At 37.3% G+C, this 26,677-nt stretch overlaps 3 protein-coding genes across 5 annotated transcripts in view; 2 read left to right on the forward strand and 1 right to left on the reverse strand.

Moving 5' to 3' along the window:
- Nucleotides 1-5,271: 5,271 nt before the first annotated feature.
- On the forward strand, nucleotides 5,272-9,589 carry LOC147068402 (homologous recombination OB-fold protein-like). The gene is made up of 5 exons (XM_085952354.1): nucleotides 5,272-5,402; nucleotides 5,508-5,822; nucleotides 5,929-6,193; nucleotides 7,080-7,412; nucleotides 8,835-9,589. Exons 1-5 carry the CDS (start codon nucleotides 5,376-5,378, stop codon nucleotides 8,948-8,950), a joined length of 1,056 nt encoding a protein of 351 aa, XP_085808480.1. The 5' UTR covers nucleotides 5,272-5,375; the 3' UTR covers nucleotides 8,951-9,589.
- Nucleotides 9,590-9,943: 354 nt separating this feature from the next.
- LOC147068403 (uncharacterized) lies at nucleotides 9,944-13,737 on the reverse strand. Of its 2 annotated transcripts, none has more exons than XM_085952357.1 (3): nucleotides 13,342-13,737; nucleotides 12,086-12,552; nucleotides 9,944-10,861 (listed from the first exon to the last, which is right to left on the reverse strand). In XM_085952357.1, the coding sequence occupies exons 1-3, from the start codon at nucleotides 13,540-13,542 to the stop codon at nucleotides 10,711-10,713; spliced, it is 819 nt and encodes a 272-aa protein (XP_085808483.1). In that variant the 5' UTR covers nucleotides 13,543-13,737; the 3' UTR covers nucleotides 9,944-10,710. The 2 variants fall into 2 exon arrangements, with proteins under 2 accessions (XP_085808483.1, XP_085808484.1); XM_085952358.1 differs by lacking the exon at nucleotides 13,342-13,737 and adding an exon at nucleotides 13,082-13,243.
- A 178-nt stretch (nucleotides 13,738-13,915) lies between these two features.
- Nucleotides 13,916-26,677, forward strand: part of LOC147068404 (uncharacterized) — a 39,912-nt gene continuing 27,150 nt past the window's right edge. The window contains exons 1-5 of one of the 2 annotated variants that reach the window (XM_085952347.1): nucleotides 13,916-15,166; nucleotides 20,724-20,894; nucleotides 21,286-21,572; nucleotides 23,076-24,364; nucleotides 26,043-26,358. In XM_085952347.1, the coding sequence (XP_085808473.1) occupies nucleotides 14,594-15,166; nucleotides 20,724-20,894; nucleotides 21,286-21,572; nucleotides 23,076-24,364; nucleotides 26,043-26,358 (2,636 nt within the window). In that variant the 5' untranslated portion in view covers nucleotides 13,916-14,593. The remainder of the gene's footprint in view (nucleotides 15,167-20,723; nucleotides 20,895-21,285; nucleotides 21,573-23,075; nucleotides 24,365-26,042; nucleotides 26,359-26,677) is intronic. The other variant, XM_085952348.1, reaches the window with a different exon arrangement.

The raw sequence follows: 26,677 nt of genomic DNA on the forward strand, positions 1-26,677 counted from the left end.
TTCCTTTTTCCAAATAGTCAACGAAAATAATTTCACGTGCATCCCAAAATACAGTAGCCATAACCTTACCAGCTGATTTTACGGTTTTCGCCTTCTTTGGACATGGTTTGCCTTAGCAATCCACTGCTTTGACTGTTCTTTCGTCTCGGGAGTATAGTGGTGTGTCCATGTTTCATCTACAGTCACAAAGCGACGAAAAAAATCATCCGGATTGCGTTGCATGAGCGACAACAGGGCTTTAGAGGCCACCACCCTATTGCGTTTATTGTCGACTGTGAGCAAACGCGGCACCCATCTTGCAGAAATATTTTTCATGCCCAATTTGTCATGTAAAATAGAAATGACGCTACCTTTTGAGATCCCTGTAACCTCAATTATCTCACTCAACTTTAATCTTCGGTCACTTAACACCATATCGTGGATTTTATTGATCATTTCTGGTGTAGTCACCTCTACAGGACGTCCTGAGCGTGGTTCATCCTTTGTTGATGTACGACCATGTTTAAATTCATTTAACCAGTTATAAATAGTTGCAAGTGAAGGAGCAGATATGCCGTGAACTAAATCCAACTCATTTTTTATTTCCTTTGCTGTTAACCCTTTTATATTAAAATGTTTAATAACAGCTCCAAACTCAATTTTCTCCATTTTCCATTTTTCCATTTTCCACAAGCAAATTTTTTTTTTAAATGTACGAGAAACACACAACAACCCGACCAATCTGATTGAAACTTCGCAGCATACTGAATCGGTAGTGCCGCTGCATGAAAACAAACCGCTTACAGTACTAGTCGCGCCACCTGTCGGCTTTTCTAAGGACTTATTGACCCACCCTCGTATATCTCCCTTGCAATTCTAACATTAAATTGTTTGTTTTCGTACTGATTATAGGTATATTAGCCAAAGCGATTATCTCGATTTTGAGCTATACAAATGTGAGTTAGCATATTTTGAAACAATCGAACTCATTTAGGTGAACGATCTCAACAATCGCGGATGTCATAATGTTTATTAGCGGAACGACCGTAACGTCAGAATATCTACTGAAAATTACGTCTAAATAATTCCGCCATGTTTCAATACGCCAACGTACAGAAAATTATTGTTGAATACCAATTCAAACATACCTAGTATAATTATTATTGTAATACGTAGTACAATCTCATAAGATAAGGCTCAGACAGACGTCCGGCGAAGAGACGTTTTAATATTAAAAATTATCATTTTTGACTACCGCTCGTTCGGCGAAACCCACCATAATATAATGTAATAAGGATGAACTGAAGACGTAGCGTTTTAATATTCCCGTCGCCTACAATCGGCCCACAATGGGCGCCATCTTGCGATTTGTGCATCTATTATGATTCGTATAAATAAAATCAAATAATACCTAGGAATTTCATCTACAATCTATCACAATGTAGAGAATTATGTTATTTTTTTGAAATTTGAATTTTAGAGTAGGTCGACGCGGACCAACCTACATGGTGTGTTCTTTTATTAAATTTAAATTTTAAGAAACCTACAGTTTTTTCTGTTATTTCTTCACAGTAGATAGTAATATTAATGTCATCTCGATTTGAAACGATTCCTCGCCTTTCACAGGGCCGAATTCAGTAGTTTAATTGCCATAGTCACAAAATTTTACTGACAAACGAGAACAGTCTATTTACCCTTTTTTTTAATTTCACCTAGACAGATCGTCATATTATTTCGCAGGAGCTTTAGAGATATTTTGCTGCTATCTGCTCGCTCCATTCGTATTCAAAAAAATGGGATGGAAGAAAGAAAACATTTTTTTCTCGACCCAGAATTTAACCACAAACCTTGCTTTTTATATCCATACTTTACTAACCAAAGTTCATAATATAACTAATCATCTTATTTTCTACTACGCAAAATCCTAGGGTTACATGTAAATTGTACGCAAAACCTTTCACATGCCATAATTTCGGTAAATGGGCATGCCAAAGAAAAAGTGAGCAAGGCAGAGGTGGTCCACCTTGCCAACCTCAGAGGCTCAGTCATCCTAGCAGGTGATTTTAATGCACATAATAAGATTTGGAACTGCCATTCCAACAACGCCCGTGGCAATGCCCTCTTAAAGATTACAGAGAAATACGATTTCTCAATCTCACATCCTGACGAGCCGACTCGTGTCCAAGTTCGTTGCAACCCAGCAGTTTTAGATTTTGTGATAGCAACTCTAGAAAACTCCCCAGAAACCGGTGTCCCGAGAGTTGTTAATGCTCTGGGGCCCGATTTCCTAACTATCGTCTCGTGTGGCACAAGACGACATGACGTAATTGTGACGTCAGCCAATACATGCCGCCCGCTCGAGCGTGTATTGGCTGGCGTCACAATTACGTCATGTCGTCTGGTGCCACACGAGACGATAGTTAGGAAATCGGGCTGCTGAAGTCGGATCACCTGCCAATTTATTTCGAAGTTGGAGGCGAATACGATAAAGATAGTAAAATCCAATTTGATTACTCTAAAACCAAATGGCACCGTCGGCCGTCGAACTCATTGAGACTATTCTCACAGCGAGACGTCGCTATATTCCGAAAATCAAGAAAAATCCCATCAGGGTAGATCTTAATGATGAGGCCAGAGAGCTCATCAATACTAGAAACCAGCTACGCAAGGACTGGAACAAAACTAGACGTAAAAATCACTTCATCAAACGTGAGATCAATACTTTGCGACGACCCGCGGAACTCGCTCTGCTGGGGCCCGATTTCCTAACTATCGTCTCGTGTGGCACCAGACGACATGACGTAATTGTGACGTCAGCCAATACATGCCGCCCGCTCGAGCGTGTATTGGCTGACGCCACAATTACGTCATGTCGTCTGGTGTCACACGAGATGATAGTTAGGAAATCGGGCTGCTGGGCACTATCCAGGGCGATTAAAACGGGCCCGTCTGTCATAAAGCCCCTCAGACAGAATGCGACTAGTCGAAATTTCGTGTACTCAGATCTCGAATAAGCAGACTCACTTGCCGATGCGTTCGTCAATAATACTAAAATCTAGTCGGACACCGATTCAGCTACTAAAGCCTTGGTGAACAACTCAATTCTTGCACTTGCGAAAGAAGACGTCGATCCCGATGATGTTAAAATTTTTGAACCGCGCGAGATCTCTAGATCTATCAATACCTTGATCGTCAGAAAGGCACCCGGACGAGACAATATCACAAATTACACGTTGAAACGACTTCCCGAGAAGGCGCGGATACATATTGCTAAGATCTTCAATGCATGTCTGCTGCGCGGATACTTTCCAAAGACCTGGAAAACGGCTAACGTTGTCGCTATAGCAAAACCCAAGAAGGACCACTCTTTGGCTGTAAACTACAGACCTATAAGTCTACTAGATGGCATAAGCAAACTTTTCGAGAAAGTGATCCTTCGACGCTTTCTCCCATCCCACAATCAAGTCCTGCCGGACACCCAATATGGTTTCAGGAATGGTCTATCAACGACCCTACAACTCTCCAGAATTACCGGGATTGTGATGGTCGATATGAGGCAGCGCAAAACCACTGGTATGGTTCTGTTGGACCTCGAAAAGGCATTTGATACGGTCTGGCATGACGGTCTAATCCACAAACTTTTTACCACGAACACGCCCGTGTACATCACAAAAATCATCCAGAACTACCTGAGCGGTCGAGCGCTTTTTGCAGTGGTCAAATGGGAGAATTCATCTCACCGCACTATCGATGCAGGGGTACCACAGGGCAGTTTGATGGGGCCCAGGCTCTTCAATCATTTCATAAGTGATATGACAAATCCCGCCAACTGCACACTGGCGCTATACGCAGATGACACAGCCATCCTTTCCACCAGCCGCCAGACTGACACGGCGATTAGGAACTTAAAAAGGGCACTCGATAGCTAACTGATTATTTCAGTCGCTGGAGACTTAAAGTTAACGCGGAGAAGACGGAGGCGATTGTCTTCTCGCGGAGCCAAAAATCCTATAACGGAAAAATTACTGTTTGTGACATCCCCTGTTCATTTAGTAACACTGTGAAACACCTCGGGGTATACCTTCACCATAGATTGAACTGGACACCTCACCTGTTAGAAGCCAGGCGAAAAGCCTTTATGGCGATGGGGGTTCTTAGACCCATCTTCAACCGTAGAAGTTGTATCTCAGAAGAAAACAAAAAGGCACTATATAGCATGGTTATTAAACCAACCATGCTGTATGCATCCCCAATTTGGACTACTGACATCACCAAATCCAATTTAAAGGTGCTGATACAGATGCCTTCGAATCGTCTACGAACTCAAGCCTCACCATAGCATCAAACACATCAATGCAAAACACGATGGAATCGACATTGCCGAAACCATAACTAAATACAGAGAGACCTTCTTGAATAGACTGACAGAAGGGCCTCATAAGAAACCTACACTATTTACCAACAAAATTCAAATTTTTTAGCACAAGCTAGGCTCCGTCATAAGATGATGCCCCCTGACTCTCCAAATCCTGATGATCCACCCCCTCCTCACTCAATTACAGGTACCTCTTCCACAGCGGATGCGGCCGGCAGTACTCTGACCCCGCCGGATCCCTTCCAGGGTCTAGCGGTAGAAGTAAAAGAATGTTTGGAAGGCCTAAGAGTTAAACTAGGTAGCTTTAGAATGTACATCAGAATGAGACTCGGGCTCAAAACCAGATGAGAGCTAAACTTGTAGAAAACAGAAAACGTGGTATACCCCCTAGGGACTGGGCGAACATCTTTGATGTTATAAAATGATCTACACAAGATCATAATTTCAAGCCGAACATCCCGCCAAAGGATGAAATTTTTGTTTGTTGGACCCATAAGGACAATATTCGGAAGAGGGTTTTTCTTAACTGTTTTCCCTCGAAAGACTTGTTTGAAAAGCGAAGGTAAATGTAAATTCAACAGCTCAATACTTGCGCCATATTACATGCGGGAAAGGGCATTAATGTACTTACAAGAACCAACCCTAGAAATAATATGATAGTGAGGAAACCGAGGTCTGCCTCTCAGACCGCACAAGGTCTCAGTTAAAAGAAAATGTAGGGGGAAAAAATGGAACTATGAACTACCATATTATGGACGCCATGTTGGAAACGCCAGATTCTATCCAGTTGCGAGTCTTGATTTGGGTAGTTTCAGCGCATCTTTAGATTGACTTGAGTCGGCTTTGGTTGATTTCGACTGTGGCTCCCCCATTCATTCTATAAGTTGGTAGGTCTGTACTGGCAATACTCGAAAATTAGTTGTGAAAATCATAGATAAATACAGAAAATAATAACAATCATAAATGTCAATTATTACAAAGTACCAGGTAGTAGCAATAATAATATTATTAGCGAGATATAATGTTTCAGTCAGATGATTTTGATGATGTGAGTGTATTTTTAATACTACAATTATCTTAAATTATGTAAATACAGTTAGTCATAATATTGTATTTAGCATTAATAAATAAAATCCATGAATATTTCTTGCAGAACATATCTGATGAAAGTTTTTCTATAATCGATAAAGACATTTTAAAAACAGTTTCACAAGTGGAAATAAACAGCAACAATTCATCTCAGCAATTTTCAAAAGATATAATCCTTCAGGAGAATGTGAACGCCAAACGTATATCTCCCACAGGTGTTACCAAACTAATTGAAAACCATGACAAGTCTCCGCTTTTACATGAAAATCCCAACAGAACCAAACGAAAAAGGAAATTTCCCGGTCCTGCTGGGCTTTTACCTGACACTTCTCATGAAACATCACATATTGTCTTAGGCAATACAATTCAGTCATCGCAGGTAGTTATGATTTCTTATTCACAATACAAAATAGCTACCAATTGATTTTTCGTTTAATTATTATATATTATATTATTGATTTGCGATGCATAATATTTATTTTCAGTCATTTTGTAGTTCTCAAAATCAGCTACCTTTCTCTGTATTTGAAGAAGCCCCGTGGCATGGAATGAAACAAGACATGCTAGATTTAAAGTCTTCAAATTATTCATCGACTATTTGTGATATGGATCTTTGTACGATTGCCTTCGTAAAGAAACAGGCAGGATCATATAGACTGGCGGGACGGAGGGTTCCAATATTAGCTGGTGTAATACAAAGTATTGATCGCTCATTGCAGGATCCACTCATTGTGCTTCGTGATAAAACTGGTAGGCACTATTTTGTAATATATATTTTTGTCGCCTAAATGTAAAACCATGCTGCATAGAACAGAGCCTAGTTCTACACGGAAACAACTCAAAAATTGAAGGTTTTGAATGATGCCATTCGATGTGGAAAGATTTTTTCAAATGCGTATCTTGAGTTAAGCCCGGTTTTGGTAATGATAATAAAAACAATAAAATTAATAAACCATTTAATTTTTTTTTGTGAAAATTTTTCTTCATCATAAATTAATTATGTTTACAAAACAAAGATTATACTTATACATACTTATAAGTTATTTAATGGGAGCATTGTCGCCTTAGTTGTTGAGCAACAATTTCTTTTATGTCAATATCAACATTAGCTATGGCAAGTCAACTTATATTTTCAAGTGTGGAGTCCTTCCTTCAAGCTGTTTCTATATTTTATTTTTATGTATTCCATGCCGGAGAAAGCACGCTCACAGATATATGTACTTCGGAACATAGAAATGATTTGAAGTCCAAAATCTCTCATTTTTGGGTATTTTTCTATATCTAAAAGTTTGAACACTTTTATTCCAGTTGCTCCACTAGATGCAATAAATTTAATTTTTAATATTTAGTATCATAATGAAATGTTTTTATATTTTAAAGTATGATGGGTAATTCTCTCTCAAATGTTTGATGAAAAATTTGCTGTACAGCTCGCGGGCCGCCAGTTGGATAGCGCTGATTTATCATTTGTTACAACAAACTTCCGTTTTTGTTGGTCTCTTGTAGTTGGTTGTAACCAAATACCACTGTATATCTAAAGAGACAACTGACACTTAATCTATAAAAACAGAACATGGTTCAAATATTATTTTACACTGGTAAACTAATACATTCTTCCCTTTTTGTGTGCTTTCAGCTGACATTCAATGTACACTACACCGCGATGCTTGGGAATCATCAAAGTATTATTTAGTTCCGCAATACACTGTCATGCTTTTGCAAAATACCACAGTTCTTACAACTGGAACGGCAGTGAAGAAGAATTACTTGAATATTACCTTAAATAATGTTGTAGCAGTCTATTGTGATGGAAACAGTTCCTATGCAGAGAGTAATAAAATGTTAAAAACTGACACCGAGTTCGGTTTAAACGGAAAATATTCCATTGAATCTCGTCAGGTTAATGGTGAAACAATCACAATACTTCGAAATACTTCTATCAAACTTGGCCAGAATACTATTTTAAAAGGTGACGCATAGATTCAACGGCCCCTTAGGGTCAATGAGGCGTATCTTATTTTTCTCTACTTTACAGAACCTAATACAAGTAAATTTACTTTCCACCGACATTAACAAGAAAGTATTTTCAGGAGACACGTGTTGAACTATACTACGTAACTCAAAATCGCTATAAACTGAGATAAGTTTCTATGATTCTAAGGGGCCGACAATCAATGATATTATTAAGTAAAATATCGTTTAAATGATTCCCTATCAACTTTTAATGTTGAGATTGAGTATATTAAGTGTTATTAATACAGTTGAATTTGGTTATTACGATCACAGAAATAGCGAGATCTCGGATGTAATGAGGAAACATTCGTTGACATTTTAGTTTATGATTTTCTCTATACATTTATTCACTTTTATAACGAGCTACTTCTCGGGTATGCCGAGCAAAACTGTTAATGTGTCAATCGTTTAAAAACAACATTTTCGACCCTAAGCAACAAAATCCGACCGGGCAGTTAACTAGACCGATACCGCCGGGATCGGATTACGTTTATTGACACTAGTTAAGTGTCTAAGTACCTAATTGGTGTTTTCGCCGACAACATTGAAAAAGTATCCACGCATATGGTTGAAATTTCATGTAAAAAATTGAAGCTAAAGTCAGTAGGTACCTACCAGCGTTCATTACAATAAACAACTTATTTTGTAATTTATGAATGCCATGCTTGTTTCGGGGATTTTTACGATGGTTTTCAGATTTTTTATGGTCTATGCTTAAATAGAACGTGGCACGAAAAATTTTATAAAATGAGTAATGTTTATAACGAGCAAATTCAGTCGGTCCCATCTTCCTCGTAATAACCAAGTTCGACTGTATTATTTCACTATCTATTAATTGTGTAATCAACTAATTGAATTGGTATTTACATCGTAGAACTCAAATACTGTAGAATTATCAAAAACTTAACCAATATACGTAATTGGTGTTCGACATAACATTCAACGATTCGCTTTTATCAATAAAAAAAAATTTTTGACCATGTCCGATCCTAATATGATCATTGGCCTCCACAGAGTTGAGGTTTGTATTAACATCTTTTTGTTTTTACAAGAAATGAATATTAGCCACTTGCTCAACCTATCAGGTCCATACTCTGACTCGAAATGAAAATTGAAAAACACTGAATTTGCCAGACCCAGGATTCGAACCTGGGACCCATGACATTATACACCGATGCGTAAGCCGCTCGGCCATATCAATATTAATAAATATAGGCACCCATCTTTTATTTTTTCAAGCCTTTCACACCATTGTAGACTATTTTTCTCATTTCCTATATAATTAATAAAATATGTACTTATTATTCTCTCGATAAATAGATCTGATCTATTTAAAATAGGGACAATTTTATCATAACTATTGAAAATAATATTGCAGGTGCCGCTTTTCCAAAAGAAATATTGAATACTACCGAAGCAGAAAAAACCAAATCAATTGCAGAATCAATATTTGAAGGGATGAATACAGATGCACTATTCGACGATTTTGATTAATTTTATTTAAGGATACAGGGGGCCCTCAATTTTCATAAATTCTACTTTCATACAATTCACTATTTCGTACATTTATTAAAATTTAGATCTTTGTTGATAACACAAAAACTGTGCGCTTTCATGCAGTCGCAATCGATAAAGACACAGTATGTTATAGAACGCTTTATCAAGAAAAGAAAAAAAGGTAAGTACACTTGTTGATGTTTTTTTTTACATTGCTCTACTTTCGTACATTCAACATTCGTTCACATTTTCAGGAACCAATTACGTTCGAAAGTCGAGGGCCGCCTGTACTTGAAAAAGTCAGGATACTTTTTAATCAAATTGTAAAATATCAGTATATTTTTTTTTGTTACCGATGTTTGCTATAAAGTTCAAAGTTTACAATGTTTATTGCATTTTTTGAGTTGTATTAACATCTGATAATTAAATGCGATTAAAAAAGATCATTTATTGTCTTCATAATCTTTAAATAATTAAGTACCAACATTTAACAATCTTTTGATAAAAATATTGAGAATTTTTGCAGCTAGACATAAATAATAAAAAATAATAATGTACGATTTTGTAACAATGATTGAATTTGACATCCAATTGATGTACATTTTACAGTTTAAAAATTAAATGGTTTGAAATATTAATAATGATTGGGTTTAAATTGATGCCTTACCAGCATAATTAGGTGCACAGCCTGTTTGAAACTAAACTTATCATTTTCCAACAGTAAAATTACGAAAACAGTTGCCCACTCATCATTCAATTTTTACTTGTACAATGTAGATTGTATACTATTAGATTTTGCAAAATAGAAATGATTGATTTTACGATTAAAACAGAATGGGTTGTTGAATTATTTGTGGAGTCAGTATTAAAAATATTTAATGGTATTTTAAAACTAAACAAAAATAAGTAGGTATCCATGCTCCCTCCTTTGGTATTGGTCTGGAGAATCAAGAGTTTACTGTGACATGTATGATAATTAAAACACAAGGAAAGTCAATAAATGAAAATCTATTTATTTATTATAAACATGTGAAAAAATATAACAGAAACTTCAAAAATATATATATCACATAATTTTATTAGGTGTAGATATGTTAATTTAAACAATGGATACAGATTCGACTAGAAACTGACAGATAATAGATTTGATATCTTCGGTGGTACTATTAACAAAAAATATTACCTTTGTTGGACTGTCAAGATACCTAATTAATTAAGTATTTTTAAAAGGTAATTATTTACAATCATAACTAAACAATACATCATTTTACTGTAAGTACCTAAACATAGTTTATACAGTGATATTAGCCTAATTCAATTAAAGCTAAAGCTTTGGACTCGATTATAAATTAGTGGTCACCGAATACTTCATTCAAGACAAGAAATAATGAAAAACTTTGTACTTAGTTATGTTAAAAAATTGGCATAGTTCCAGTACTATATCTATTATTAAAAAGTTCTATTACCCATGTAAGTATACGAGCACTTACCAGTGGCGAAGGCAGGGTTTAATTGAATTTTGAAAACTAACCAACACAATCTGCAATTTGTATTCTTAGTTCAATGAAAACAAATTAGTATGACTGACAAAATGTAGTGTGCACTATTTATGTCAGATCACAACAGCCTCCCTCCACCCTTCGCCACCGCCATGTACACTCCTAAGTGGAGTAGATATGAGTCTCCATCGAAGATTATGTAAATAGACTTTTAACGAGAAATTTGTGTATTAATATTCTCTTATCATTTATTTTGGATCATACTGGAATATATATGGGAGGATTCAATATAACTGGCCGACGATCTAACAAAACCTTGCAGCGAATGGGAGCCAAGCTGCGTTCCGTCACTTTAGTACAACCACGTACTGATAGCAGTTCTAAATGTTGGCAATTTCGGGAAACAGCCCTGAAAGAAATATAATTTTACTTTAATTAAGAATAATAACTTTTTTTTTTAATACTACCATGTCATTAGGTCCAATTACAGTAGTGTGGCCGTAGCATTGAAACGATCACAGAAACACTTCACATGATTAAAGAAAATCACATTAATGGCGATCTCACAGGGAATAGAAACCAGAGCACCTGGATGTGCCTTAGCAATGTTAGAAAACAAAATGTTATGCAAGATTCAGTCTCACAAGAATAAAAAGTACACTCATCCTTATTCTCACAACAACCGCGATATTATATGAACGATTTCTTAATATTGTAACCGTAGGCGCTCGGTAATCCGGCGTTCACCAATCCGGCACGTCCAATAGTCCGGCATTTTGCAGCTCGGCTCCTGCTCTATTATCCAGCAGGTTTCACATTAAACTGCCGGATTACAGAGCGGAGAGCCGTTCGCTCGGCAGTTCGGTGCCCGACCTTGACAGATAACACGTGTTTGTTTAATGTGTTTGATTAAGTAAACAATGTTACAATTTTTTTGTGTATGTTTACATAAACTAATAAAGATTTTTAGTGTGAAAATCTGTGATAGAATTATTTCCAATAGAAATCCAACAATCCGGCATATGTGAAAAAATATGGGTGCCGGATTACCGAGCGCCTACTGTAATTTATTGTCAATATGAATCCGTAAAATTTAAAAAAAATGGAGATTAATTACCGAGACTATTTACAGAAAACGGTAAATGTGCCGCAAATGCCGTCATGAGATTTTATAACTTTCTTTTTAGACCAAATCAAACCTAACCTACCCCAACCTAATATTACCTAATATAATCTTAGTTTGTGATAATGATGCATCAAAATGTATGAAAATTTTAAATTAACAATTATTGGATCGAAAAGCCTATGCGCCGACAGAAAAAGATATTTATTATAATTGTCTACATGGAATAAACTGTTTTCGTAAAAAAATTATAAAAGCTCATGACGGCATCTGCGGCACAATTACCCAGAAAATATTTATTAGCCATTCACTCAACCTGAAACACACTGGCAAACCGTGTGGATAGTGCCAGATGTAGGATTCGAGCATACAACCGATGTCTATAGTGGTGGACGCTCTGCCACTATTATACCTATAAATCACGGGCACATCTACAATGGATGGGGGGGATATTCATATATTTTCACAGTAAAGTAAGGACTTGTTTCGCATATTTAAAAAAATTCTTACCTGATCCCATTATCCGTTATTCTTTGGCAAGAAGCGATATTCAAGTGTTTGAGCATCAATGAACACTTTGAAATAGCATACATACATCTGTCTCCAACCTGAGTGACGCCTTCAAGAGACAGGATTTTCAAATGTCTAAACTTTTTCAGAAAGAGGATAATGCAGGAATCTGATATAAAATTACAAAATGAAAAATCAACCTCTTCTAGGCAACTCTGATGAAGAGCTAATGCTTCTACCGCTCCGGTAGTTAACCAAGCACATCTAGCTAATTTCAAGATTCGTAAATTGCCACAATATAAGATGACAGGCTGTAGGGATCTTGCCGTTATATTTTTGCAGTGGTTCAGATTAAGATGAACTAGATTTCTATTGTTTTTTAGCAAAGGTATCAGTGTTTCGTCAGTCAAGAAACTGCACTTGGCCAAATTTAATATCTTTATTTTACAGCATGATGAAGATAAAACCTAAAATGTAATATTATCAACAATTATCTCATAAAGTTAAATAACGTTTGTGATAATTATAGGAAGGTTGGAAAAAACGGAGGAAATTTAAATGTCATTGCAGATAGAATATTAATTATTCTGTTTCTGTTTTAATTATGATGCTATTCATAATATTATTAAAATACCACTTTCGAGTGAAAGAGCCACACATCTATACTGTTACATTGCGGAATATACTTTATTCCTTGATTGTGGTATTTACAACATAGACTTCTTACTAGCACCTAATCTATTTTGTAAACAGTTGCAATGTTTAATAACTGAACACTGCCACAGTTGTTTTATTTTTGCCAATTAATTATATTGAATAAGAAATGACATTGATAATTTTTAAATTAGTCTTCTTCTTCACCGTGTCGGACTTCAATGGCTTCAGGAGGGTTTCTTACACTTTTTGAGCTGTTATCCAGATTCAGAGTAATGATTTAGTTTTGCGACCCGAGAAAAAACTCCTTCAAAAAATTGTTGAAAGTATTTTTCGACCCACCCAATATGTCAGTTGACCCATAGATTAAGAACCCCTGGGCTATGGGGTGTCACTCGAGAAGTTACCGAAAGCTGGCATAAAAATGGGTGTTCCATTGATTGCACTCGCAGACTTGGCTTTTTTTCAATGTGTGTTTAGATCGAATGGCCACCATTTCTTCTTAAAGGTGCTTATAATAATTCGTTTGCCATTTCCCGATTGATTATCTATTTTACAAAGTAGTATAGCAATAATAATACATAATACTATTTCTTAATTACCTCAAAAGATATAACAGGAAAACAATGTTTATTTAATATTTTTAATACTTTCATGTTCGTGAAGTAAAACTCAATTAAATCTAGACATCCTTTTGATGTGCAACGCAAATTAAAACAATCCTCTAAAGAAATTTTCGGTAAAATTTGCGGCAACAAAATGTCATCCCAACTAACATCTAATAAATTGGCTAATTTCACCATGTTTAATTTAATGTCGACAATTAATTATTGTTAAATTCATAATGCTCGATACAGATAAGAATAACAGTAATCTAGTGTCATGTTAGAAAAGATTTAAATAATTTGTTGATTTAATAAACAAATTTGCGATAAAAGATACCAATTATTATAACACCACTTTTAACAATCACTCGAGATGTCAAATAAAAATAATATGACGTATTATGACAGGTTTTGACATTGTTACCATAACAAAATAAAATAAAGCGCACTCTACACTAACTTCAAGTAAGTTGTCCGCAGCCTTTCTGCCTTTGATGCGCAGATGTTGTTTTAAGAACCCTATAATGTGGCCTATTAACTAATATCGGGAAATTCTTTATTAATTCTTGGCATCACTGTCAATGGCCATTTTGATGCAGCCTTTTGTTAGTGTTTAGCGGATATGTTTTCTTATGTATTTTTCCATTGTGTCTAAACTGGCAGATTACAATTTAAACAATGTTATATTAATTTTATTTTATGTTAATCGTATATCTCACTTTTTTGCGAACGGTTTCTATACGTATAATATGGTCATTTACCACTAACCGATTACTATTACCGGGAAAAGTGTGATGGGGTGATGTTATAAAAATCATTTATTTAACATTTCCGACAACTTGTATATTGGTGTTTCATTTGAGATTCATATTATGATTCAATTCGGTAATTTGTGATATCCAGTGCCCTACGCGGATTGTTGCGGGCGCCACTATATTCTACTACGTAAAATGTAGAATTCACAAGATGGCGGCCAACGGATGCTTACATGCCCGTTATGAAATTGCTGTACATTTGTCACACTCGTTTGTTATGCACATTTCGAGAAGAAGGTTCATACACTTTTTTAATTTGACATAAATCACTTCGCAGAGGTGCGCGCAGCTAGTATAGTATAACTTCAGTGTTTATTTGCCAATAACAGAAACATAATGTGTGGAAAAGTGTGGTGGGGAAATAATTCATTATGACTTTTGACATTTGAAGTTTATATAAACTTTTTCCCTTATGACTTGATCAAGTGTTTACAATGGGAGAACCGGCCACTGTCAGCCGAGATGTGTGGAAGAAATGGATTCTCGAAGCTATTCGCAAAATACGGTCGCAGAAACAGCGTCCTAGTGTAGAGAGAATCTGTCATGCCATCCGTCAACATCACAATTATCACGAAGATGTCGTCTCGGAGCATCTGGATCATGCTGTCAAAGAAGGATCCGTGCTCAAAGTATATAACAAAGGCCAAAGCTCATACAAAGATCCCGGAGGTCTGCAAAGCAAATCGCTGCGAATAGCGAAAGGCCTAGATCTTTGTAAAGTATTCGCAAGATCTGTCAGAGAATTGGGCGAAAGAGACGGATCTAATCTCAAATCGGTAGAAAAGTATTTATTTCAGACATATAATGTTCTCGTGGAAGAAGGCGTTGATTTAAAACAACTGTTGAGAATTGCATCCAAAAGAGCAATCGCCAGAGGATTCATTGTTCAAAATGGTAAAGTTTTTAAATCAACAGATCGACCACTGACTGGTATTTCTCCTAATGGTGGCACACTCAAATTTAAAAAGGAGAGGAAGAGAACGCATTCTGAAAGCATTGATTTGAAGGTAATTTTCTTTTTGATTACTATACTAGTTTGAGTTGGTTTCATTATAATACAAACGGTGTTAAGCAATTGTGGATCAAATAATGGTTTTGAAAAATAAATGGGAATTTTTGTCATCTATTACATAGATGCAAGGGTGCTCACTTCAAAACTATTAGCATTTTTGGCATTCATACCTTTTTATATATTCAGTTTAGCAAACCCATAAACTGATGCATGAAACATTCTGATGATTTTGACTTTTGGATACCAAATATTTCATTGGAAGAAAACTTGGGTAATTTTATAGTACTCTACATTGTCATTGTGCCTAAGGTGTTTAGAGACAACAAACCTAAGCCGGCTCGCACATCGCAACTCGCCTTGTGTGCCTGACGGCCATAAATCAAAGACTTCTGAGACTGCCGGCGAATGTTGTATGCTACAGCCTCGCACATCTGCCTAGCGGCAAACGTCAAACGTGAAAAAGGAGAAGTCTCTCGTCTGCCATTTTTATTGTGTTGATTGTATGAACAAACGTCAAACGCTCACCGCGATGAGCGAGCAATGACAGTGTAGACAGAAACAGAAATGGCCGATGGCCGCAGGCTGTGCGCTTGCGCGGAGGCGACATTCCCGAGATCGACATGCACGCTTTGGCCAATGCAACTAGACGAATGTCGCTGGGTCGCAGAGTTGCAGTTGCATCGGCCAATCTGCGAAGGTCCATTTGATAACGTTTGTTTCTTGGTTTACGATGACGTCACATCGACGAATTCGTCGTAAGACGCATGCGGCGAGTTCTGATGTGCGAGCCCTCTAACACAACCTACTGAAAAACAACCCAAAATCAAACACAACCTGCTTATTGTTGGATTGCAGTAGGTTGTGTTAGGTTTTGCTTAGGTTTTTGGTCTCATAAGACCTCGATCACAAAAACGATATGGAGTTGGAGTACTATAAGGTGCATTCCAGCAAACGTTTGGAACGGTTTGACAACTCAAAATTGACACAATGCGCAGTAAGTAAACCGGAAACAGTTTGATGATTCGGTGATTGTGCCGCACAGGTAGCCGTGAGCTATTATAAATTTTTTTATACGAAAACAGTTTATTCCATGTAGACAATTATAATAAATACCCTTTTTGTCGGCGCATCAGCTTTTTGATCCAAAAATCGTTTATTGAAAATTTGAAATTTTCATACATTTTGATACACCTTTATCACAACCAAAGATTATATGAGGTAATATTAGGTTGGGGTAGGTTAGATTAGGTTTGGTTTGGTCTAACAAGAAAGTTGTAAAATCTCATGGCCACCTCTGCGGCACATCTACCGATGATTCTCTGTTCCAGCAACTAATCTGATCATTCCGGACCGTCAGAAGCTGTTTGATCTGAAACGTCAAACCACTTCTGACAATCTGTCAAAGTGATAACTTTCAATTACTATATTTCATTTGTATACCTTATTTTTGTTGACTAAATACCTATGCATTTTCAGATGTCTTCATAATAAATAAACACAGTTTGAAATATCTGAAATAATAACAGGATACAATTTTAATAGAAAATCACTAATCAAAGACTTGAATTATTTAAAAGGCATCTGAACCATTTTCAACTCTCATAATAATAATATGTATGTCGACACCAATGACATATTAAATGGACAACTCACTTCATACCCGGCCCGGCGCGCACGATAAATTGTACATGAAAGTCATTCACAGATGTATAGGTAGATGTCACGTGACCATATGACGTATCCGTTTCCATTATGCGATACAAGCTTCGAGAACTTATAGTAATATAACCTTTATTGTAATGGCGTATTAGTGTCATGACTCATTGCGTTAGAAACAGATTCTCGGTTACTTACGACTTCTCGGAGATTAGACGCAAGTGAGCTCAGCGAATCACAGGCGACTGACTGCCCAATGGTTCCTGTCATTCAATTGCATTGAATAAACATTCATCAATATCTTAAAATGGCATTTTATAAATAATACTAACACATGAAAAGTGATATCCCATCTTTCTTGGAGTGTTTAGTAGATTTTTTTACAATTTTTAACTAGGCACATTGGCATTTTGTAACACAATAATAACGGTGGAGTCGAAACCTGACAGTCAGAAATTTTGTATGGGCAGACCCAGCGGTGTCGCCAGACCGCTTACAAGCAGAATGTTCATTTGAGCGTAGGATACCGATATTAAAATATGAATTTCGCCATCCGGCAGACCCGACACAAAGTGAGTGTCATTTTATTTTCTAGATGCTTCGTCCATATTAATGTCATTGGTCGACACAGTCAGAATTATCTGAAATAATGACAATAATTATTTAGTTAAGGCAAATAAATACCTATAGGTATATAAATTTTTTATAAATATTGTTATAACGTATATTATTTTGAACAATGTTCCTTATTTTTGCCTCTTTAGAGCGATTTTACAGGAAGGATTAACCGGATGGCTGCCAATAGCGTCTTAAGACACGTACTTTTCTGTGAACGGAACACAGCTCGTACAAAAATGACGTCTTTGGACGTACCGCTTTAAATGGGATTTTACTAACGTAAATTAATTATTTTAAACATACAAATATGTTGAACACACTACAACATATATTGGAAATATCGCCACATATTCAGGATTGAAACAGAATTCGTTTTTACCACTTGAAACATAAATTGATTTAAATTTTTTATTTTTGCAATAAAATTCGCGGCATGCAAGGTACCGCCATACATACACGAATGCCATCGTTTCAAATGCTACCTTTTACTTATTTAAATTTAATGAAATGCATTGGCAAACTCTATTTTAACCCTTTTACTCCCACGGGGCCGATATTTCGGCCCACCATACCTATGCGAAAACTCCATCTGGGCCGATCCATCGGCCGAAAGTTTGGAACCAAATTTACGATTTATTCCAAATTTTTTCCCGTCATATTTCGTTCATGTAGACGAAGCATTATATTCACTGTGTGTTGGGTGGTGACTAACATTTATTTTAGTGTCGGCATTGTTTATAATTATGCCATACCCTAATAACTCACAAGTCATAATTGCTCTGCTGTCGAAATTGAGACCAAAGAGGGTCATAAAAATAATAAAACATTATTTTTATGACACATTTTAAATTCTGATATTTCTTTTAGTTGTTTTATGATTCATATATCACATTACAAAATGAAATTTGTAATTTTTGAACTAACAATGGATGCCACTGTATTTTTGGTAAGATGGTGAAAAAATACATGAATATAAATAATATTATAAATGATTTAGTGCTTTGAGACTTATTTTTTGAAATTACTTCATTCCATATCAGTTAGTCGTCGATACTGTATCGAATTCTCTTGCGATTTCGTGAATTGAATAATATTCTTGAATACCTTGACACTATACGATTTTTTTTGATTACTTTATAAAAATTCTATTTCATAGAGAAATAATAATATGTTTATTTTTTTTTCTGTTACTACATAAGGATAGATTATATTATAAAATTTGATATATCAATTATAAATAAAAAAATGTTGTCACACTTGTTTTGTTGTTCAAACATAGTTTTATCCGTTCATTTCTAAATAAATATTGATACATTATTTTTTTCTTTTGTTTTATTGATGTAAACTATCAATATTATTACTTATTATTGCTTTATACACCATTGAGAACACACAAAAAAAGTTTCAAATTTTTAAAACATGTGTAGAATTAGTTATTTAAAAAAACTAAATCGACGATTTGTTGTCAAAAAACGCTTGGGAGTTTTCGCATATGCTAGGCTAAATCAGCTGGGAGTAAAAGAGTTAAGTAATGAAATTACAATTGTACTTCAGTAAATGATTTTTATATTTTGCCGTGATTGTCTATGGTCAAAAGTGGAGCTTGATAGTTTGCACAGTGGTGACACATCTGACGGGTAAGCTCTCGTACATTCAGGCCCAAAAGTAATTTTTAAAAACCTTGTCATATAAATCTTATAAATGAACTTAGTGGAGACCTATTCATAAAGCATTATTTATATTTTATACATTCAAGATAAATGAATACGACAATTAAATATGTGTTGAAATTTCATGACAAGTTGACATTTCAATAAATGTGTTGATGTTTTAGAGACAAATAAATCATTGAATTCATTTTAGGTACTGGCAACGCTAATTAGTCGTCGGAAGTCGCGTTCCCGCAAAAATGATGGTTTCGGAACGTTCAGTTGGATTGGTTTGATTTGAAATACTGGAACATACCTAAAAATTTACTGGAAACTTATTATTCTTCAGAACCATAGACAATTAATTTTCTGGGTTAACAAACATCCAGTACTTTATACTATCATAATGGTGGTTTTCATTTTTTTTATACGACACAAAGAAGAGCAAATAAAACGAATCTCTAAAATGACAGGCGCCTTTCGAAAAAATGTGAAAAATATTTATTTTATCATGACTGTATGTTCCACTGATTTTTAAAGCAATGCACACATCGATTTTATTTTGTACGGCAAAATTGAACATACTTAATTAAACATATCAATGTGACTTAGGCGGTGTGTAACACATAGCTACTAAGCAGTAGGTAAAAAAAAATATCTATGACCGGTTTGTGTCAGGTACATGAATATTACTCTACAGCTGCAAACAATATAATTCTAATATTCAAATTACATTATCCCCGCTGATCGTCTGTCGCAATAATTGGTATAGCAAAAATATTACTTTGAATCCATTCCGATAGTCTGGAATGAAATAGAAAATGTTTGTTCTTGCCAAATTATACTCGGAAGACCAAGGTATTGATTGTCTGTAAAGATTAACGATAGTGGTCGAAAATATACATTATTACTGCCATGCGAGTTATCATGTTGATATTTATCTTCATACTGATCCCATTGAATAGTCAATAGTAATATGAAACAAAACTACCTATATCAGCAATTTTTTATTTGTCCATAGTTTGCAGTATCATTTATGAAAATACAAGGAAAGATTGTTCAGTTTAGCCGAGACGATCTTACCGGCTAACATGCCCTATAAATTAATAACTTTGGGTATCTTTGAGAGTCAGAACAATCTGTCGACTCTTTAGGAAAAATGTATATTATGATTTTTTTTCATTCTAGAAATCAATATTTTCGTGATATAAAATATAATAATCCCATAAATGTATTGTTGTGGATGTGTAACAAAGTAATATTTTGGCAAACAGCTACGTACAAGCCCTGAAAGCCCAGCTTTTTCCTTTATTTTTTTAATGTTGGGCTAAAAAACTGATCGTTCTGAAGAAAATTGTATAAGAAGAAAGAAGGGAAGTTCTCAATTTAGATTATGTACTGGATTTTAATTTTTGGCAGGAAGACGCTGAAGAATATTGTTTTGAATAAAGGGCTACAAAAAATCCTGACATCTGATGAAAATTTTTTGGCAGGAAAAGCTTTGAATGTGGCCCGTCAAAGTCATGAAGTTAGACACCTATGCTTTTATTTCTAGGTTGATGGACCTTCTACCGAATCCTCAGCTTGGATGAATAAAATTCATCTGTAACCGTCTGAATATGTTTACAGGTCCCGGGCGTCACACGCTCGATGCCGATATGCTCCGAGTGCCTCGGTACGGATTCCAGGAATGCCGCCGGTCTAGCAGAATCTCTCAGCTGTTGCACACAATGCAAAGCTAACGTCCACCTGTCTTGTTTGAATCTGAAAGACTATGAAACGAATTCACCCATTTATAAAGTGAGAATAGTGGACTTTTTGTGGAAATTTATGATATTTCAATCTATATGAATTTAGTTGTTTTTTTAAAAATTATATATTGAATCGGAGATCAGTAACGATGGAGATGTTTTTGTTATCTTCAATAATACTTTTGATAATTTGAAGATGATTCTTAGTCCACAGATTGCATTAAAAATAATCATAAATACGTAATACAATTTTACAAACATAATACCGAATTGTGCAGTCAATATTTTTTCAGTTTACTATTCAATAGTAGGCAACCTCATAGAAAACCCTTTGTATCCCCCTGGGGTTGGGACCCATGTATTAGCCGAGGAAATCGCAATATATGTCATATAAAAACTACACTTATTGAGAAAATTTAACTGGTAATATTGAATATTAGGAGGCGGAATGGGCATGCTCCGACTGTCAGCGGTGCGCGTCTTGCCAGCGGAGCGAGATCACGGCGGAGGGCGCAGCAGATGCGACCAAAGGGGGGAGCACCAACCGTGGCTGGGTATTCCGATGTGCGTCATGCGCCAGTCACTTCCACTGGGCTTGTGCCGACCCGCCACCTCCACCTCCCCCGCAGAAGAAGAGTGCCAGTGCGAGGCGACCGTGGCGTTGCCGATATTGCCTGCAGCACCACAAAGCCGTGCACACCAAGGCGGCTGACATCGCCAAGCGGAGGTCATCCTTCTTTCTCTCTATGCCCATCTATCTCAACATCTTACAATTTTTGGGTTAAATCTCCAAAATGAGATATGTATACAATTGAGCCTTGAATATCCTTTTTCTACATCCATAAGCCGTTTTACTGTTTCAAAAATGAATAACCTTGTGAATTAATTATTTTTGTGTACAAGGAATGCAATGAATTTAAAAAACTACACAATTATTTTCCACAATAGCTCTTAATATGTCTTGATATGAACACTTGAATTTTATCCAAAATATTGCTTTTTAGCAGCCGGATTTTCTATGGGTTATTGATGTGGAGCTGGTAGCCCCAAAGTAAAAATCTGCTGCTGTCAAATCAAACATAAATGGAGGCTCATTGAAATTTGAATTTAGCGGAATTCTACTAATTTTTGATGATCTACGTTAGCAGATGCATTGTGGATCCCGTTTTATTGGCATTAGCTTCATATTGCTGTCACGTCCCTGGCCCGTTTTCTACTACAGGATTCACAATTTTTTTTAAACATTCTTGGTCATTCTCGTGGTCACCGTACCTGCATTGTCATCCTGGTTCTTAATAAAGTATGGCCTGTTCACCCTTTCGGATGTAATATAATTACAAATTGATGTACTATGTAGTTTTTTCATGGATCAATTTCTGGCTTGGAAATAACGCACGCATACTGTGCATTAGAAAAGTGCAGCACTAATTTTGGAAATAAAAGTATTTAAATGGTTGACTATATGCCAACCCATATAATTATGATAATCAGTTCTCTATGATTATAAGAAAAATGTTTATTGAAATTTAAAAGGTTTTTTCCGAAAATAAAATACATTTTTTATTATTTCTTTGTCCGGGTTTATCATATGAATTAACTTCATCCCAATTTTAATATAATCGAGATTCTATTGTATTAGTATATTATATAGATAATTTTGCCATTTATTTTATAAATCTGTTCCAAAACTCTAAATTACATGGATCGATTATTTAAAGCAAGTACGGACAACCTGTCTTGGATTGGACAGGTTAGAATCAATACAAAAAAACTGACTCAGGATATTGGAGATAATAGATGTTATTCTAGGACTAACATATCTTGGCTGCGATTTTATAGAGTTACGTCCAATGTTCGGGACTTTTGCGGGAGTCTGGGGCATTTGTTATATACCTGGAAGTGTGGGAGGATTCGCAAATCTGCAGCCATGATATAGTGTAAGGTTAGTCATTCACCCAACTCATTGGGTCCTTGCACTGGGCCAAATTCACATTGAAAAAATATGCATTTTTTGACCTACTGTGTGTCAGAACCTGTGAGCAGACCAATGTGAGTGCCAAAACAAATAATTTTTTATTTAGATGAAATTGAAAAATTCAAAATATTATTTTTAATAATAATTAGTATTGTTGTGATATGGTTTTCACTCCCCCTCTTTAAAAGGAATTCCCTATTGGTTACATTATAGAAGATAGAATGCAAAATGTCTAACTGTTTTCTAATTTTTCAGAACATCGATGACGACACCGAAGAGCCGCAGAAGCAAAGGCGGAGTCAGGACGGAGAGTTCGCCCGACACGGAGGAGGACAACTCTGAGGGTAACGACTCCCGCGGCCCGTCAGACCGGCGCATGTCCAAAGAGAAACAAAAGTTCTTCCGGCTCTCCGCGTTCAATCCCGTCAAAAGAAAGCCGGACCACAGAGAAACGCCGTCGGCGAACCGCGCTCCTTCCGCGGACGTCGACTCCTCCGACGGGGAGGGTCCCACCGCTGTTGCCCTCCCTCGCGCACCTTTGCCTCCCTTCTTTCGTGGGACTGCACTCGACGCTCACGCAGGGCGGACGGCGCTCCGAGGCGCAACACTACAATATATCGATCCCGAAGCACCGAGGGTCAACCGGGGCGGCCGCTCGATCCCTTCTGATCCCTCTAGCTCCAGCGAGGAGCGCAGTGGAGACTCCTCTGACTCATGTGCCCCCTCCAGTTCGGAGGATACCTCTTCCGCTGACGAGCGCCGCCCTGCCCGTGGGCCGATCGGGGTTCGCGTGGCCCCTGCTGCCTTCGGGACGGTCTTTGACCGGCTGGGGGCACCGGGGCTGGGGGATTCAGACAGCAAGTGGGGGTTTGCCGCGGAAGCCCAAAAAGAATGCTCCCTCGTCCCCCGGCCCCGGATCCCACCGGATGTTGACATATCTGGAACATTTGGCAGTTTTCGGCGACCCCGCTGTGGGCGTCGGCTGCTCGGGGCACTCTTCGACGGTCTTTCGGAGTTCTATTCTGTAAGCGGCGAGTCTCGTGTGAGGACCGTTCCAGAGACAGCCACCGCCCCTCCATCGCCACGGGAAGTCCTCAAGGAGACGAGGAGCACTTTCAAAAACTTCAGTGATTCGTTGAAGAACTCCGATCGCCCCGTCCAAGGGCGCGGCCCCGAGAGCCTCCCCGCCAAAGATGAATGCCCCGCCCGCGCGGGAGCCGCGAGAGAGGAAGTCCGCTGTCTGCCGGTCGGCCCGCCTGTCCTCTCCCGAGTGGAGACGTACATGTCTCCCTCCCGCTTGGTTAAGACCGCCGTCTGCGCCAAGCACCGCCAGCTCGAACGGAGGGACCTCATCCCGCCCGTTCGCACCCCCGACTCAGAATCCGAGTCAGGACGCGTTGACATTTTTGTACCACGTTTCGGGACCGATCGCCCTTCGCCGACGACGTTTCAAATAAAAAAGCGCCTGTTAATCCTCGAAGCGGCCGCTAGCGCCCTCAGAGAGCCCCCGTTGGCCGTCGCGCAGCCAGCCACCCATCAGACGGGTAAGAACGGTCAGTCCGACACCCGCTCTTTCACCCTCCCCTCCTCTCCCGTCTCCCGCTCTGCCGACCTCCGTTCACTGGGACGCGTGCCGAACGTTGTGACAATTTTCAGCACGATGCTTTTGCCGGGACAGAGTGTGGCAAGTGTTGATTCCCCTCCCGCGCCGTCCCGTCCCCAGCATGAAAAGGTAAAGTGTGGTGGATCAGTCCGGTGTTCGGGTCTTTGTTCGGATCTCTTTGAGCGGTCTGCCGCTGCACCCGTTCTTACTTTTCGCTCTGATTGACGGCTGACTGTAGCAATGCGCCTGTAGTCTCTTTGTTTTGTTTCTTTTGTGGAAAATTTCACGCCTGGTCTGACCCGACTGAAGCCACGCGCGTCCGCGCTGCTATCGATCTCGTTTGAATTTTTGTTATTTCGTTTATGTGATGCTTCGGATTCTCTGTGATGGTAACTGGACTAGAACAGTATCCGCACACTCACCTTTCCTTGCTCGTCGAGTTGTCTTTTATTTTGCGGTGCTTGTGGCATTTTTGTTAAGGCTTAAAATCAATCGAGAGTCAGGGAACTGACTCGAGTGATTCTTTGCTTTCTGAAATGATGCTATCGCAGTACTGTTGAATAATTTTACATATAATAAATATCGGACGAGTGTGAATTGTCTATGAGAACATTTTCAAGCAATTTCAAAATGTATTCTTACAGTTAATTATCTCTTATAGCTTATTATTAATTGTTTCAATTATATTTTGTTATATCTACTTATAACGTAGGAATTACTTAAAAGTTATTTGGCGTCATGTGTTTCCAAAAAGAATCACCAGCTAGCATTATTTTAAATAGTTATATAATTTAAATTATAATCTAATCAAATTATTTTACAGCAGTCCATTTTATTGCACTTCAATCTTACATGTCTCATAGTGTTGAAATTGCTTCTAAATGTTTTTTTTTTCTTGTTAAATCTTTTACAGGAAATTAATCACTATATGTACACAAATTTGTAGCCCACATGCTCAAAATTGCCACAAAAATAAATTATGAAATGATATATAATAATGATTTGAAATAATTTGTAATAACTAAACATCTGGCATTCCGAAACTGCTAGTTAGTATGTATGGTTAAAACAAATTATTTGAAGCTATTTGAAATTGAAAATAAAGCTGCATTGAATTTCCCATTTTACAATTTGCAATTTCTAATTCTTCAATAGTTTATATAATACAGTAAAATCTCATTAATTCGAAAATTACGAAAATAAAAAAAATTATTACGAAATTTTAAATGTATGGCAAAAAAATCAGCAATTTTCGTCTTTGATACAATTTATTTTAAAATAAAATCATTGCTATCTATCATACTGAAAAACTTTAGGTATTAAATACAAATGTATTGTAGGTATATAGCATAAATGGAGTTGGGTTGGACTTCTGACACCAAATGTGGAAATTTCACCGTAAGTCATCTGCTAAAACCGAGGATAAATGGGAAAACCCTTATGGGGATAACAGAAACATGGTTTCATAATGTCATAATGACAATAATAGTAAATCAAAACTTTCGTTAGGGTAACTAACATGTTAAAATAGGAGGCTAATCTTTTGATAGATTTTCACATAATAGTACTGAATTTTACGTTAAACAGGTATGTATTTTATTTATATATATGATGTGCAGAGCGTGCGGCCCTCCCTCCCGGAGTCACAGAGAAAGATGTAGAGCAGTTTAAAGAGGCGAGAGAGAAAGCTGCACCCATCCCTCTTCTTCCTCTGCCACCACCGGTTCCGGTTCCTCATGCAGTGAATAGCACTGCGATGACGTCTGCCCCTCTCTCTCCGCTGCCACAGCCACTGAATCACATCCCAGGCGCCACGCTGACAGCGGCCCCTGTGCCTCACATTGCTAGCCAACCGCGCTGTCCTGCTGCCATTCAGTTCGGCCACTGGGAGATCGACACGTGGTATTCCAGTCCCTTCCCGCAAGAATATGCCAGGTTTGTTTTCTTATGCCACAGATATGTCTTATAATCGTACACATTTGCCATTCTATTTTTAGTGCTGCCTGTCGTTATTGTCTGCGTGGATAATGAGGTTTTGCCTGGAGCAAGAGAAGAGCACAGAAAATTTATAATATTTTCTGATTGAAATTATTTTAACACCTGAGCTTTCTCCCGTGATATTTTGATGATACAATAAAACCTCGTTAATACGAATTCCACGGGACCGAAAATCGAAAAAAATTCGAATTATGAAATGTATGGGGAAAGATATAAAAAAAAAAAAAAATTATTTTCATTTTCAATTATATCATTC

This window comes from Rhyacophila brunnea, unplaced genomic scaffold (assembly GCF_057557595.1).
Source record: "Rhyacophila brunnea isolate RB1 unplaced genomic scaffold, BYU_Rbru_1.0 scaffold_3, whole genome shotgun sequence".
Lineage (NCBI taxonomy): Eukaryota > Metazoa > Arthropoda > Insecta > Trichoptera > Rhyacophilidae > Rhyacophila > Rhyacophila brunnea.